The 17236-nt window shown below is 42.1% G+C and overlaps 1 protein-coding gene across 3 annotated transcripts; it reads left to right on the top strand.

Moving 5' to 3' along the window:
• Nucleotides 1–5185: 5185 nt before the first annotated feature.
• On the top strand, nucleotides 5186–17236 carry psme3ip1 (proteasome activator subunit 3 interacting protein 1). 3 transcript variants are annotated; one of them, XM_076082169.1, is made up of 8 exons: nucleotides 5186–5288; nucleotides 6547–6678; nucleotides 6783–6881; nucleotides 7630–7751; nucleotides 10958–11103; nucleotides 11961–12037; nucleotides 13839–14042; nucleotides 14521–17236. In XM_076082169.1, exons 2-8 carry the CDS (start codon nucleotides 6552–6554, stop codon nucleotides 14523–14525), a joined length of 780 nt encoding a protein of 259 aa, XP_075938284.1. In that variant the 5' UTR covers nucleotides 5186–5288; nucleotides 6547–6551; the 3' UTR covers nucleotides 14526–17236. The 3 variants fall into 3 exon arrangements, with proteins under 3 accessions (XP_075938284.1, XP_075938281.1, XP_075938282.1); XM_076082166.1 differs by having other exon boundaries at nucleotides 13839–17236; XM_076082167.1 differs by having other exon boundaries at nucleotides 7630–7752; nucleotides 10965–11103; nucleotides 13839–17236.

Genomic DNA, 17236 nt, shown 5'->3' with positions numbered 1-17236 from the left:
TTATAATATATAAAACATACATTTGCGAATACTGGTTTCGGCAGATACTTAACACATGCCATAACAATCCTGTGCATGTGTATTTCTGTAGTTGTTAATCTTTAACGGCAAAATGCCCAGACTGTCAAAACGCAATGGGCAAATGAGGAAACATCCCTGACATGTCTTGAGTTCATTCAATTCAGTAAACAATACAATGACGTAGTTCCTTATTTCTGAAATGTTAAAGTTCACGTGAGCCTGCGTAGTGATTTTTTTATTAGCAACAGTTTGAGTGGACAATAAAATAAAGTATTTTTAAGGTTATAAAATGGTTTATCACCAAGTCGTTTGTTAATCTCTCTCTTGTTATTTGAAACGTTGAAACTTTTTTTTCATGTTCATAAAACAGTTCACAACATAAACATGGATTGCTAAAGTCTAAATATACAAAGTTCTAACAGATAAAGTGCTGTGTGATGAAGTGCTCATATTGATGTCAGTATGTGCAGGGGAGACTGCCCTTTATCTCAAGTTCTCAGTTATTGCTAAAGAGCTTAATTTATTAGACATATGGAGTGAAATATATATATACATAATTATTTGTTAATGTCCAGTGATTTAAGGAGCAGGCATTAATTCACCATTTGCTGCTCATAACTCAATTCATAATATGTCCTCCAATTCACCAAAAGACACAATAGTTTCAATGACACACAGTCATTGAAACTATTGATACATTAGAACCCTAGCCCAAATCATAGCACAACATGTCAAAATTCTCTGCAAATTTTTGCTTTGATAAAGTGAAGCAAAAAAAAGTTAGAGGTTTTAGTACAGAGAGGTCACGGGAGGTCGAGCTGATTTGTCATTTTGGAACCAGCTGTTCCATTGTACTTTTATACACTATATAACTATATATTTCACTTGTTTTATCACTAATAGTGTTCAATACATCCAAATACAGCAGGTTGGCATAATTTTGAGAGCCTGAGGCCTCTCTAAACCCTGTCTGTGTCTGTGAACCACAGATCAATTCTCGTCTGCCTGTGTGTATGTGAGGCCTTTGTCAGCCTATGATTGGTCAATTCCAGACTATGACACCTCTTTAGACACGTCAGAGTCTCAGGAATGCAGGGGTTGTAACGTAGGCTTGATTGACAGAATCATTAGCCGGAAAAAAACAGAAACGCGCTGTGTTGCCCTGCTTAAAAACTGATTCCCCCGAAAGTGAATTCCCTTCCCCCTGTCCCCCAGGCTTGTCTGACCCCCCTTTCACCAGGAAACAGTTGAAAAACACAGGAAATACGTAGCAACAGTGTTTTTAGCCGGCAAAACGGAATATGAATCCTTTTTCTTCATGAATCATCTCAAAGTAAGGAGCATTTATGGTTTCTTCTGCGGTGGAGCACCTTGGTTTTGTGGTGCTTGTTGGTTGTATCTTTGTAATGGTTTCACGGAGAGAAATTCTGAAAAGATCTCTGGATTCTGTGTCGAATGCTCGTGCTTTTTGCTATCTCGGTTGTCCGTGTTAGCGGTTAGCTTTTTGTTTGCAGCTTTGTACGGAGTGCATGGCTCGCCGAGTCATGGCGAAAAATATGTTATATTGTGGTACGTCTTCTAGATATTATATTAGTTTGTGTATAATTGTGTTTGCAGTGTGTAAAATGGCTTACATTATGTTTTTGCCCAGAATTTCTTCGTTAAGTCGGTATATAATGTGTGTAGCATTCATTATATTTGTTTCTGAAAAGTGCATTCTACTACACGCTCTTCGCTAAACGGTCTCGCTCGAACCCCAAATGGTCCTCGCTCGGGCTTAAACCGTTTTAAATGTTAATGGTGCAAAGTTCTAACATGAAAATTACCAATTATTTCATGAGATACAGTATAGTGACTTCTTCTGTCCTCTAAACCCTTAACAGCAGCTTAAACTTCGTAGATTTTGGATCCTTAAATAAACAATTTAAGATTAATTGAATTAAAGATTACATTAAAAAGAATATGGATATATGTTAACAACCATATACAGTGTTTGGATTGGTTAGTTCATTGTAAAGTTGGCTGAAAACCCACTGTGAACATGACTGGCTCCATGTGTTCCCTCAATGTGGGTAGACAGACCACCGGTTTTAAGAAAACTGTGTTTCATCAGACCACCTCTCTCTGATCATCAGACCACCTCTAATGATAATGACTCCATCATATAAACCAGTAATTTGCAAAACTAGACCAGCTGTCAAAACCATTCAAGTATGGAGCAACGACACTGCTTCACTTCTGCAGGACTGCTTTGAAAGCACGGACTGGGAAGTGTTTTCACAGGGAGCTGACCTGGAGGAGTACACCTCGGCTGTCCTAGCCTACCGACACTTTTGCACTGAGACAGTAACGACCACCAAAACCATCAAAGTGTTCCCAAATCAAAAACCTTGGCTGGACAGAAACGTGCGGTTACTGCTTGGAGCAAGAGACGCTGCCTTCAGGTCTGGTGACATACCGGCCTATAAAAGTGCCCGGAGGGACCTGAAGAAGGGAATCAAAGAGGCCAAGCGCAGATACAAACAGCGCATTGAGGGACACTTCGAGAACAACGACCCCCGGAGCATGTGGAGAGGTATTACAACCCTGACTGACTACAAGAGCAGCACCACACAGATCAGTCAGGACAGTGAACTCCCCGACACCCTGAACCGCTTCTTTGCCCGCTTTGATAGACAGCACAGCGGAGCAACAGCTGAGAAGACCCAGCCCAAGGAGGAGCAGACACTCTTCCTCCAGCACCACCAGGTGAGGTCCGCTCTGAGGAGGATCGACCGGACAAAGTGTCGGGCCGCACACTGAAGACCTGTGCCGACCAGCTAGCAGAGGTTTTCACTAACCTCTTCAACCTCTCCCTGCAACAAGCTGCAGTCCCCACTTGCCTCAAAGCCACCACCATTGTCCCTGTCCCAAAAAAGACCGCAGTCACCTGCCTCAACGACTACCGCCCAGTTGCCCTGACCCCAGTCATCACGAAGTGCTTCGAGAGGATGATACTATCACACATCAAGGACGTCCTCCCAGCAGACCTGGACAGCCACCAGTTTGCGTACCGAGCAAACAGGTCTACGGAGGACGCGGTCTCCATCACTCTTCATACGGCCCTGTCTCACCTGGAGCACCCTAACACATACGTCAGGATGCTCTTCATTGACTTCAGCTCTGCCTTCAACACCATCATCCCCCATAAACTGGTGCATAAACTCAAAAACCTTGGACTTTCTACATCACTCTGTTCATGGATTCTGGACTTTCTCTCAAACAGACCACAGAATGTCAGGATAGGGAACCTGACATCAACAACCACCATCCTGAACACTGGTGCACCGCAGGGCTGTGTGCTCAGCCCGGCCCTCTTCACCCTCTTCACCCAGGACTGCTCCGCCACATATTCCTCCAACACAATATTGAAGTTTGCTGACGACACCACTGTGGTGGGACTCATCTCCAACAACAACGAGACACACTACAGACAGGAGGTCCAACATCTGGTTGAGTGGTGCTCGGACAACAACCTGGTCCTGAACACCACCAAGACCAAAGAAGTCATAGTGGACTTCAGGAGATCCAGGAAGACCACACCCTCTCCACTCTACATAAGTGGGGAGGAGGTGGAGAGGGTGGACAGCATCAAATTCCTGGGGCTCCACATCACTAAAGACCTCACTTGGTCCCTGAACACATCCCACCTGGTGAAGAAAGCCCAGCAGAGGCTCTTCTTTCTGAGGAAGCTCAAACAAGCTGGCCTGCCCCCTGCACTTCTGGTAAACTTCTACAGAAGCGTGATCGAAAGCATCCTGTGTATGTGCTTTACTGTGTGGTATGCCAGCTGCACAGCAGAGAACAGGAGGGACCTGGCCCGTGTGGTTAGAACAGCACAGAGGATTGTGGGAGTTACCCTCCCTGACCTGGACACTTTGTATGCTGGCCGCCTCCAGAAGAAGGCCAGAAACATCTGCACAGACACCACACACCCGGGTCACTCTCTGTTTGTTCCACTACCATCAGGAAGGAGATACAGGACCATCAAAATCCGGACTAACAGGCTGAGGAACAGCTTCTTCCCCAGAGCGGTTTCCTCCATCACCCCCCCCCCCCCCCCCCCACCGCCACCCACCACCCCACCCAGCTCACACCGGACAGTGCTGAAACAAACATAGTCAATAACACGACACTGTAACCAAGCACATTTTTCACTTTGAAGCCATTGATGCCTGTGCTTTATCTTGTTTTATCTTGTATATATTTATTTAATAATGTCTTGTTTTTTTTAAATCGTCTTGTCTTAATGTTTTTATACACTTTTTAACTGTTGCTGCTGTACTGATGAGTCACCAACTCAATTTCGTTGTATGTGCGTACGATGACAATAAACATCCTTATCCTTATCCTTATCCTTAATACATCAATGGAATTTACATTTCTCAGCACGTTTTCTATAATGTGTCTCATTATGTAATTAAGTCATTATCAAGCTCTCTAATTTCCACAAACAGGTTTTGTTAGCTTGGGCTTAATCTATAAATATAACTTTGTACCTCGCAACTTATACATTTGGAACAATGGCAATATTCTATTCAAACAAATCCATATTCCAAAGTGGTATAATATTAGTGTGTTGGTTATTAAATTGTCATGGCCTATTCACTCCAGATATAATGTTCCTATAACTCCTGGATATGCATATCATATTGGAATTGTGTTTTTTATACGGTGGAATAAATGTTTTTTTTGTTTTTGTTTGAGCTGTTTACATTGATATCAGTGAACTTACAAAAAGAGAATTTCACAGAATACAACGTCTGTAAATTGCAACCTGAGACTGTCTCTCACTTATTATGGACCTGCATATTCACACATAGACATTAATAAATCCTTCATAGCTAACGATGTCATGCAAAACATGTACCGTTTCCCTTTACATGGTAAAGACAATGCCTCTTATTTCCTCGTCAATTAATTTTGTTTTACTAACAACATTTCTTTTGCTGTATTTTTGAAGCAACTTTAACATTATAATGTTAAATTATTATTATTATTATTATATCAGTTATTTTGAATCTTGTTTCTGCATGTATAGCTATTTCCCAGTGTCATCACTCGATGGCACTGTTGCCTTGTTTGTAGTCCGTTGCGTTTGACTTCAGCTGCAGAAAAGCAGGTCGGAACTAAAGTCGCAGGTCGAAAAACCGTGACGGGGTGTTTTCACGGTGACACAAAACGTCATTGATTTGGAGCAGTAACACCATATCAACTAGCCGAGCTTGGTAAGTTTATGTGACGCAGAAATGACCTCGCTTGGTATGAAATAGTCATTATCTGAAACTCAAGTATGCTCGGTTGTGCAGCAGGAAGTATTGGTTTTCCAACATGACACGATATTGGGCTCCTGACAGCGGAGGCAACCGCTTGCTTAAACGGTAATGAAGCTAAAGCTAGCCGGGGGTTGCAGCACACAAGGCTCCTGCTTGTCCACAGCGGAACTAAGCCAATGAGCCTGACTGTTGTATTGCAGATCGGTTGCTGCATTGATTACAAATAATGGTATCGTTAGCTGAGTGTGTCCTTACAAGGATTGACTTTAATGGCTAGCCTTGTTATCTTAGCATTGGGTAGCGGTGAGTGGATCAACAGGGCCGCCGATTCAAACGAAACGCTTTGGGCCATTCAGCGCTCCTCGTATTTAACTCGACCGTCACCTCGCTGCAAATCGGCTGTGCTATCCTTGTGAGTTTCTTCTGCAGTCATCGTTGACGACAAGTTCTTTAAATGGCTATCGTCTCAATTACTTGTGATGATTAAAGATGACCACAAGGGAGAGCCAAAACCTTAACGTTACTTGTTGACCCCAGTTTAGTACACTATTGAAATAACGGAATTTAAACAAACGTGAATTTAAAAAAAAAGTCTCTCAAAGTCTGTGGTTATCTAGTTGTAGTGTAGTGCAGTCTTTTTGGTGATCGCATTGCAGCAGTGTCACCGCCTAAGTCATAAAACAAAAAATAGCAACATACACTCAAAACACGGTGACATATTTGTGATAAAATGGGACCTTTGTTCAACCTATTTAGTTACACTTTTACAGAAATCCAACACGAATGAATATGAAGAATGTATGGTAAAAGTACCAATGTATGGAAAGTGTAGCTTTATAGATTAAGTTCAGGGCTCTAATGGGGCTATTGTGTTTCGATCCCAAAACCAACACGTATAAACAGATCCAGTCATTACTGCGTCCTCTGTGGCATAAAGACAAATTATTATGGCATTTGTGAATATAAACGCACACATATAGTAGCAGTATGGTATTGCCCTCTCCATCGGGCCATTACACATGCATGTTTAAACTTTATTAGCTGCATTTAGTCAACAGATGCATCACTAAATGTAGTCTTGGCTGGTTTAAATTGATTCATACGTGCCTAGTCTAGATGTGGGTTTTGCTCAAAACTGAGTATTGATGGCATTGCAACAGGTTTTTGGAGTCACATTCTAAAAGTAAGGTGTGTTTTTTCTTTTGGTCAGCTGTAATGGAAGAGGGAGCGGCAACGGGCGTTGACCTCAGCAGGAAGTTTGTGTCGGAATCTGAGCTTGATGAGAAGAGGAAGAAGAGACAGGAGGAATGGGAGAAAGTCAGGAAACCCGACGACCCAGAGGGTAAGAAGAGCACATTCACTTGCACACGTTTTCAAAACGCACCATAACTGCTAAATAGATACAGCCGTGCATGCATCCACATTTTTGTTTGTTTTACTCCTCAGAGGCCCCAGAGGAGAAGTATGACCCACGGTCCCTCTTTGAGCGATTGCAGGAGCAGAAAGACAAGAAACAAGAGGAATATGACGAGCAATTTAAATTCAGTGAGTTTTGTCTCTCTGTCTTTTTTGTTATATCTGTTATTACCACTTTTACCTTCTTTTGTCATCTAGTTTTGAAGTAAGGCTCATACTGTATTTAACCACGGGCTATGTCCTATAAAGACTTTACTTTGCATTGAAGGATATGTTATAAAAGATGGCTCACAACATGCATTCCTTTATACTATTTTCTCATGATTAAAGAGGCACTGCACCAATTTCTTACATCACGGTCCGTTTACTCATCATGGTTAGCAGCATCAGCCTGCAAACACGGCAGTAAAAAGTCTAGAGGGAGCTTTCTGGTCTGGCTAAATTACCACGATGATGTCATCATGTACTACTCATACTTCAGACACTTCAGCACTTTCACTTAAATACGATTATGAATGAAGGACTTTAACTTCTAATGGAGTATTTGTATATAGCCTTACTGGTACTTTAATGTTACAGTGAGGAACTTTAAAGTGTCAGTAAGACTATATGCATCATAAATAATATTTTAAATACAGATCCCTCTATATGGCTCTCTATTTTGTTGAAAAGATTAATTGGGAAATAACTCGCACTCTTTCAATTCAAGCATTCATAAATCTGTTATAAGTACACACACACACACAACTTTCGATTTCTTCCCGCGAAGGTTATTTGGGTGTGGATTTAAAAAAAACGATTCTTATGGTTAGTTTTCTGAAAAATGCAATCACTGTACTGCCATGTGTTGAGAGCATGTTTGTTTCCATGGTGACAGGGAACATGGTGAGGGGATTGGACGAGGAGGAGAGCAGCTTCCTGGACGAGGTCTCCCGGCAACAGTGCCTGGTGGAGAAGCAACGCAGAGATGAGGAGAAACAGGAACTGTTGGAATACAGAATATCCTTTTAACATGCTTTGGTTTTTAAGAATAACATTTTAATTAGCCAGTATCGCTTTTGTGATCATATGAATCTGTTATTCCCCATTTTAGTGAACGATGACAGACTTTTCAGGTTTAAAGTAAGCACCGAGATGTAGTTGAAGTCGCAGCAGGTTGTGAGTCTGGTTTATTGGGTTTATGAAATAAGAATTGGAGGAGACTACTATCAATATACTTCACTCAGTCTTAAGCACCATCTGCATTATTTTAAAACGAGTACAAATTAAAACTGAAAACTAAACTCTCACACTTCCTCCAGAGCAACACAGTCAAAGAGTTAATTTCCAAAGAAATGCATGCTTTCAACTACGTCCCTTGAAAATCTAATGCAAAGCTCTAAACCTAATACACATTTTATATCTAATGCTAAAATGAACTGGTTAAAGGTTAAGTTTGGTATTTTTCAACCTGGACCAGGTGGCAACAGCCGATTCTGAAAAGTGATGCGAGTCTTGAAGTGCCTTGCATTCTTTCTATTGGCCAGCAGGGAGCGTGTCGTCTGCTTGCAAAGAAGGCTTGTTTTTGAGAAAATGACTCTACGTCTCACTTAAATGTATCACCTCAGTAAAGATTTGTAAACATGAGTTTATGGTCTCAATCGCTAGTTTCAAGTCTTTTTCAAAACAGCATGATGTTCATTTAGTAAATGATGGTCCATTTAGAGTCAAATAGACCATAAAGCAGGGTATGCTTTAGGGCGGGGCTACTCTGTTATTGACAGATCGCTACCACCATCTGAGAGCTGTCAGTGTTTTCCTCTTACAAGTTTTACCCTTTCACAGTGGTTTCAGTTCAAGAATGTCCACATTTAGCTCCAGTTGTACTTAGCATATCTAGAGTCACTTGTGGTTGCAAAAAAAAACAAGATGGTGACGTCCAAGTTGTCGAAATCGAGGCTTAAAAACAGTAGCCCACAAACCAATGAGTGACGTTCCGGTGACTACGTCCACTTATAATGTACAATCTATGGCATGTATATAAAAAGTACTTGGCAGCCGCTAAACAAGCTGCAATGTAATCCTTCGGGCAATAATGCACCATCAATGTACATCCCCTACAACTGCTTGTTTTTACTGACAACATTATGGAAAGGATCTTACAGAGTAGGAAACTATTGTCTTTAACTTTCGCTTGACCCGGTCTGTTGGTTATTGTGTCATGTCACTTGTTGGCGGAAGACAAGTGAGTGAGAGTCGGAGCGAGGATGTTGTAGGAGTTTTTTATGTTGGAGTATAGAACGCGTAACTTAGTGTTGTCTCCATCATTTTCAAAGTCATGGCTGAATATTTGGTTGATTGTGACATTATGGATGGGACGCGAGATTTCAGAACGAGACTTCTCCTTGACAGTGGTGCTTCTAGCAATTTTTAACTGGGGTGGCAAAGGGTCGTCTAGAAGTGGCCTCTAATGATGTTAATATGCGTGCAGAATTTATTTCATGTATTTATATTCCACTAATAATTGGCTAAAACAGAAATGAATTGGCTACGTGCATACACACAACTGTTGGGGGTCAGTCACCTTTTGCAGAACCTTTATTGTCAAGACGGCTAACCTTAGAAATGAGAAATATATAGGACCTTTTTTTCTGAGCTCATTTACAAAAGTTAAGGCTGGTAAGTAGTCAAATGCTCTAAGCAAACCCTTACACGTTGTATCTTCCTCTAAATGACTAATCTCAATTACATCATACATTCTATCATTATGCTGATATAGTGTGTCACCTAACCTGGATGTTTTTGGATAAAGAACAAATGAGAGGTTCTGACCATATTTCAAAATATGAGTAATGGACTTTGTGCTGCTGCTTGTTGTGAGCAGACTAGCATGAAGTGCCTGGATAAGTAACATCATTACAGAGTTAGTGTCGTCTGCTTTTTGTATATACATTGATGCTACCGTGTGCAGGTTCCTGAGCTTTATTATGAATAATATTATATTAATATTATTATAATAAAATGAAGACCAAATTGAGGTAGCTCCTATACATGGGACATTTATCTGTTAAAAAATACATTTGTCAGTGCTCTCGGGTGCACAAACTATGTAATTGTTAATGATTTCGCATTTAGTTTGGCATTTCTGTACTTCTATATTTCTTGTTAATTGTAAGCTGACATATTTAGATATCTGCAGTAAGCTAATACCGACACATATATCGGCCTAGCTCTACTAGCTAGCTATGTAGGATGATGGCATTCTTAACAGTGCCTCCTGAGCTCTGATTGGCTGACAGTTTCTCCAACTGGAGAAAGCAGCTATGAGTGGGCACCAGTGCTGAACAAATCTTCGATGTGGGCAGCGGGTTAAAGGTCAGGAATCAGCCTATTTTGTTTGCCTAATCCCATCTGGATCATTTCGCTGCATTACATAACCTCAAATGTTAGCCCGAGAAAGAAGCATCAGACTGTTGTACTTAGGACAGACCACCTAATACTGGTACTGTGCCTGACATCACAGTGTAGATTCTACACTGTGACATTCTTGCACATTTGAATACAGGTCCAGAAGGTTTTGCTTGTTGGTTGTTGCTCTCTGTAAACTCTCACGTTGTCTTGGGGGACAGACAGGTTTGTGACAGGCAGGTTTGTCTGCAGATAAAGAAGAGAATGGGTTGTCGTGGAAACTGTATCATAGGCTGGTAACTACGGTGACCATTTAAAGCAGTTGCTGTGAACACAAAATACATGCACACACGCACACGCATAGGCGCAGACCTTAGTTAATGCAGTGAACACTCATCACTGCTTGAATGTACCTCATGCAAATCTAATGCCTGATGTTCCCCATTCATCTGACCCCTTTGTCTTACTCCTTGTGTCTGTGTGTTTCTCACTCTATTTTCCTCCGTCTCTGCATCTCGACCCAATTTCATGTCTCCTGAGCTCTGTCCATCTCCCGGTGTACTTGTAGGCTTCATATCTGTGTCACCTCTCTCTCTGCCTCTGTGCATGAGTGCTTTTTTTTAGCCTCTCAGAACTGTGTCACTTTTTCCAGCACACTGATGGAGAGATGTAATGGCTCCCCCTGAAGGGAGGAGAGAACTAACCTGTTGAGTGGACTGCTGCTGAATGGGGAAGTCAGTTTTGTACTTGCCCCTGAGCTCTTCCTCTTTGTTCCCTCCACAAGGATCCATTATGGTTTATTCACCTTAACTTCGTACTGTCACAGCGCTCTAGTGAAGCAAGCGGCCACCGAAACCCGCAGAGAGCCTGAAAAGAAGGTGGCACCTAAACCTTCGGGGGCGGAGCAAAAGACCAGCCATCTGTCTCAGGCCCATTTGTTGGCTGGAGCTGTCAAGAGACGCAGGTAGGCACACAGAAATACATCCTTTAGAGCTGCACTAGCTGATTTTGTTTTGGAACGGTGTCAACAGAACAAGCTGTAAATACAGCACTGACCTTATAACATTGATATGAAGTTTGTCAGTTGCCTATTTACACATCCAGAAGACACGGAGTTACATTATCATTCATTGTAAGTTGTTTGTTGTGACGGATTTAACCCTCTGAACCCCACAAAAAGGCATGCGTAGAGGTTGTAAAAATGTAAATAGTTCAATATGTACAGCATGTGGAGCCTCCTTTTTTTGCGATTATGGCAACACTTGTGGGCACTTGGAAAAATGCTGTTTGTATCTCTACTTCTAGCCATGATTGTGCTGTTTCTATAGAGGCGCAGGACTCTGTGAGTAAAATGTGATGTAGAACGCCCGGAAACTGCGTGGGGTTCAAAGGGCTAAGTCCAATATTCACGCTCCTTTAGTTCTGTTTTTAATGTTCACCAGCTCCTTCTTTTTAGCTGCTAAAATCTCCACTATGTTCTCTGATCACAATGTATCCTCGTACAACGGTTACGTTCTATGAGTTCCTTCCGGTACCAATGCTGATGAAAGTGAATTGGTTGGTAAATTGTAAACTCAAAGTTCACTTACTTAAGTGTTCCTGAAGCTTTCAGACACATCCCAGGTCCACCTGCAGAAAGCTTGAGGAATAGCTTCGTAGGTGATGCTTGAGTTTCTTCTCACAATACTCTAAATGTTTCAAGACTGAACCTTAGAGTTAGACCCTATTCACGTTGTACTCCGTCGTTAGACCCATTGTTTGCATAAAAATCTTGATTTGAGCAGACTTAAATCTTCAATACCTCTTTGTTCTGTTACCCAGTTCCTCCCAGTCCTCGGACAGCAGTAAGAAACAGAAGGTGGAAATCTCAACGACAGGAAATGGAGACAGACACACAGGTGGGTTGCAGCCTGAGGCTTCAAAGGTAGGAATGTCTGTCTGAAGTGGACAGAAATGGAGTTTTGCACCTCTTTGACAATTTCTGGAATTGGTCAATGATAGAACTACAGTATCGGACCAGAAGCCAATGCGGAAATGTCTTAAACCTGCATCAGGGGGCGACTCCTCTGGTTGCAAAAAGAAGTCCGATTGTGCGGGAGTTTGAGAAAATGACCCTACTTCTCTCTAGGGATGTCCCTCAAAACCCAGTTCTAACCGAGAACCGCTTCTGAATTAGTAAAAACCTGGAGTATCGATAAGGTCCGAAGTTGACGGTTTTGCTATCGGTACTTTAGAAGTGACGGAGTGAGATCTCTGCGGAAAAAAGCAGCGTCTCAAACCTCCTCTCTCTGTGCCTGTCTTTGCACGAGGGGCTGAGTTGTGCTTTACTGTTACAGACACACACACACACACACACACACACACACACCAACTCCGTGAGACACATCATGGCAGAGAAAACCAAAAGATGCTGATAATTCTCGTCATAAATGCAATCCCTCAAGTAAGAGAGGCATTACCAGCAATTTATCAAAACATTTGTCGAACAAGCAGAACATAAATCTGCAGAAATGCTCAGTTTTCTACCGTTTGGTGAGCAGCCGTCCAGCCTCGTCCTCTGCCGGTAACGTCAGCGATGCTATACAGAGTATGATAATAAGAATAGGCTATTATATTAAAGCTAATCGCTTAGCTTATTGTCTAGCTGCGAATGTATCTTAAAGATTTAGGAACTTTTTGTATTGCTGCTCAAGAATGACTATTTCTCTACATACAAGAATAATAAAGCAATGTTGATTCTTTTCTAAAATATTTGTCTTTTTTTTTCTCACAAAATAATAAAAAAAGAACCGATTAGAGTATCAGGATCTATAAAATCCTAACCATACCCATCCATTACATTACAGTCATTTAGCGAACGCTTTTATCCAAAGCGACTTACAATTCAGATTCTATCACATACACTGGAGGCGCAGCTATAGGCGCAGCTACGGGAGCAATTTTGGGGTTAAGTGTCTTGCTCAAGGACACATCGACATGCGACTAGTGGAGCCGGGGATCGAACCGTCGATCCTCTGATTGAAGGATGGCCCTGCGCTTCACTTAGCCACAGTCGCCATCCCTACTTCTCACTTGATTTATTACCTCAGTAAACATGAGTTTATGGTCTCAATCTCTAGTTTTGAGTCTTCTTCAATACATCATGATGTTCATTTAGTAAATTATGGTACATTTAGAGTAAAATAGACCATAAAGCAGGTTATGCTTTAGGGCTTTGCTGTAATGTCACGATGATTACGTCCACTTCTTGTAATCAGTCTGTGTCAAACCAGAAAAACATAAACTTGTGATTCAATGATGCATAGATTGCATACATGGAGAGTGCGTTTTTAACTACATATAGAGCAGACATTTCTTTTAGAATTGTGAAGGACGACTGACTCTCTTTGCAAAGTGGAAATGGTCTGGCTTTTCAGGTGCTAAATGCTAGCTAGTTCACCAGCTAGCTGCTAACTTTGTCTGACGGCAGTTTGGTGCAGGCAGCAGGTAGTTTAAGGTGGTGGGGTAATCAAAGCCGTCTGACTGAAAACAGCAGCCTGCTTCTGCTGGAAATGAGTCTGATGAGAACGGTTAGTGAATAAAAATGGTAAAGTCGAGGGCGATGAATCTAAAACGGTAAATCTCTGACCTTTTTAAAAAGACTCACGGGGGAGTCTGCATGTGCAGGCTCTGAACCTGACGGTATGTTGTGCTGTTCAGAACAGGAGGATGGAGCAGGAGCAGCAGGCGGAGCTAAAGATCAACAAACGGACCCCGGCTCGACGGCGAAGACCCCCTCGGCTCCCCCGAGCTCCGGTCAAGGCGTGTTACACCTGCCGTCAGCAGCCGTGTGTGTGGGCGTTTTACCAGGACTCTGGGCTTATTCCGGCAGCAGCGACTCTGACAGCAGCTCGGACAGCGAAGGTAGCGTGGACGCAATCATGTTGCCGTACCCCCGGCACAGCAGGGCCTACAGATAGACATACACCAGCATACACACACACACACACACACACACACACACGTGTGAAGTAAGTCTGTATAGCTTCAGAATGGCTAGCAAATAGTCAGAAAAGTTCTCCTCCCACAGGATATGCACACACAGAGACAGATTCAAAGGTCATGCATACACACACTGATATATAGGTACCTGCAGGCCACACATGTTCATATCATGTTAGAGTCATACACTAGCAACATGCACACTGAGCAAAACTTATCAGTATTTATGATTAGTATTCTTGCTCTTCAGCCAAGAAATATAATCTTAATGAATGGTGACATTAGGACCAATTTAAACTCTACTCTGAACTTAATCTTTGTATCTAATTGTTGTTTTTGCTATTGTGGCACTCAAACATGACACCTCCACCCTTCCTTCCCTCAATCACGTCTCACACAGTTTAAGCCGAGCAACCAATCCCGCACTGACTACCCCGACGACATCCTGCCCCCCCCCCCTTCACCCAACCCCACTCCCAACCCAAGCCACAGCGACTGCAAGCTGTGCTGTTGGCTGAGGGAACAGTGATTGACAGCTGTGGAGCAAGGAAGAGACTGCTTTAGACTGTGTCAAACGACCTAACACCTTTTTAGCTATCGGTGGGCAAAGAAGAGAGCCGAGGCAGGACATGCTTCGCTCTCTGCTTGGGTTAAACGCAAACTCCGAATGGTTCGAAAAAAAATGTTTTCGTTTGTGTGATGTACTGTGTTTCGTCATCGGTAGTGTTTTAAAGTAGCATTGTGCTGGAAAGATGCTGGACTTTTTGCTGTTGTCTCAGACGTTGGAGCTTTGTTTTGTTGGTCAAAGTCTGAGCAGTGTGTGTGTGTGTGTGTGTGTGTGTGTGTGTGTGTGTGTGTGTGTGTGTGTGTGTGTGTGTGTGTGTGTGTGTGTGTGTGTGTGTGTGTGTGTGTGTGTGTGTGTGTGTGTGTGTGTGTGTGTGTGTGTGTGTGTGTGTGTGTGTGTGTGTGTGTGTGTGTGTGTGTGCGCTCTCTCTCTGTGTGTGTGAGAGAGAGAATGAAAGAGCTTGTATAAACTAGTGAAACTTTTTTTTATATTACCAATTATGGATTAGAAATTGAATGCATTGCATTAATTCAGCTTTTTTTGTCTAGTACTCACAAGGGACCACTTCCTTAGGTCAGTGGTTCTCAACAGTTTTGTCTTGTGCTAATGTCTATATCACACCACTCATCACAGGTATGGCGTGTGGGCATGAATTACAAATGAGCACCAAGGAGTGTCTCTTGCCTTTCAAGTTGTTTCATTGAATGGATGGAGGCCTGAAGAGGTAACTGCATGCAGTATTTCGCAAGAACAAAAGTGAAATCATACAAAAAATATAGTTTTACCAGGTAAGAAAGATGAAAATTTAAAATTACTGCTTGGTGCTTTTACTGTTATTGAGGAACACCTGGAGGGCTCCGCCAGATCGTTGGTGTTTTGAAGATGTGAGATGTGGTTCAGAGCCAGACCTAGAGTACACGGGTCACAAAATTAAAGCGGAAAATTGGACTAGATCAAAACTAATTTGTGTAATTTGATTCTGGGATGTTTATTCAGTCCTCATTAAGACCTTAGCAGGAGGAATTTGCATCTGAAGCTGAGTTCAGTAGCTGATTGAGATAGAACACCGGGGTGGCAGTCAAGGTAAGATGATATCAAAATATACTTGTGTGTGTGTGTGTGTGTGTGTGTGTGTGTGTGTGTGTGTGTGTGTGTGTGTGTGTGTGTGTGTGTGTGTGTGTGTGTGTGTGTGTGTGTGTGTGTGTGTGTGTGTGTGTGTGTGTGTGTGTGTGTGTGTGTGTGTGTGTGTGTGTGTGTGTGTGTGTGTGTGTGTGTGTGTGTGTGTGTGTGTGTGTGTGTGTGTGTGTGTGTGTGTGTGTCTTTGGTAAACACAGTGATGATGAGACTGGGAGAGAATGTTTGACAGTTCACTGACATTAAGAAAGCCGTGGGTTGTTGGTATCACTGGTGTAGCTGTGAAAAGAGTTGCTATGACAACAAATAATATTACCAACTGTACACAAAGAAAATATGAGTTCAGGATTTGTGTTTTGAAGTGTACCAAACGCAAGCGTTTTAGATGAAATGCTGTCCCCAGCAACCACATGTTTAGCAGTCTGGCAAATTATTACAGTACGTTCAAGCTGTTTTGTGAAGCCTGAGCTCTAATCGACATACTGCCCCAAAATGTTTCAAGATAAAACTAAACTGTACATTATTAATAGTGACATTATATATTCAGAGTAATAAATGAATGTCAAATAAACAACTTTAAATATTCAAATATGAAATGATATCAATAAACAGTTAAACATTTTGCTTCTCTTTGTGGTCGTTCTGCATCTCTTTCTACGTTTATTTATACAGCACGTTTCAGCAACAAAGCAATTCAACGTGCTTTACATAAAGAATGAAGACAACTGGCAAAAGAAACACACCACAAAAGGACCTGAAGAACAGGACAAACTGCACTCACTTGGACCACGAGGAAATAGCACCCGTTCAAGCTGCAGGGGGACTTTCTGATATGTCCCATTAATGCATGTACTGACCTGGCTTTCTCCATGGAGCTTTTGTGCGTTCTCACATGGATTCCATGGATTGTGGTTATACCTGGACCGTGGTTGTACCTGCTGCCTTGGTCCTGTCTGACACCCACGATTGTATTATGTTGTGTAATCTGTACACATTACATTACATTACAGTCATTTAGCAGACGCTTTTATCCAAAGCGACTTACAATAACTGTATTCCACATAGGTATTCAAGAGAACTACTAGTCACCAGAAGTCCGAAGTGCATCTCCTTTTTTCAAACAAGCATCTAAGAGCATAAACCAGAGCAAACGTGCAGTGCAGAAACAAACGAATGCAATAAATGCAACAAACTAGTATGAATACAATAAGTGCTAAGTGGAAGGCTCAGGGTAGTACTTCTTGAAGAGGTGAGTTTTCAGCCTACATAACATCTATTGCACTTATATTTTTATTTGGGGGGGTTCCTCATCGTATGTTGTGTATGATGTCGTATGTTGTGCAGATTGTAAAGCCCCCTGAGGCAAATTTGTGATTTGTGATAATGGGCTATACAAATAAAATTGAATTTAATTAAA

Source organism: Anarhichas minor, unplaced genomic scaffold (genome assembly GCF_050575085.1).
Source record: "Anarhichas minor isolate MPS153535 unplaced genomic scaffold, ASM5057508v1 ptg000090l, whole genome shotgun sequence".
In the NCBI taxonomy this organism is placed as follows: domain Eukaryota; kingdom Metazoa; phylum Chordata; class Actinopteri; order Perciformes; family Anarhichadidae; genus Anarhichas; species Anarhichas minor.
This window is presented reverse-complemented; position numbering and strand designations above follow the sequence as displayed.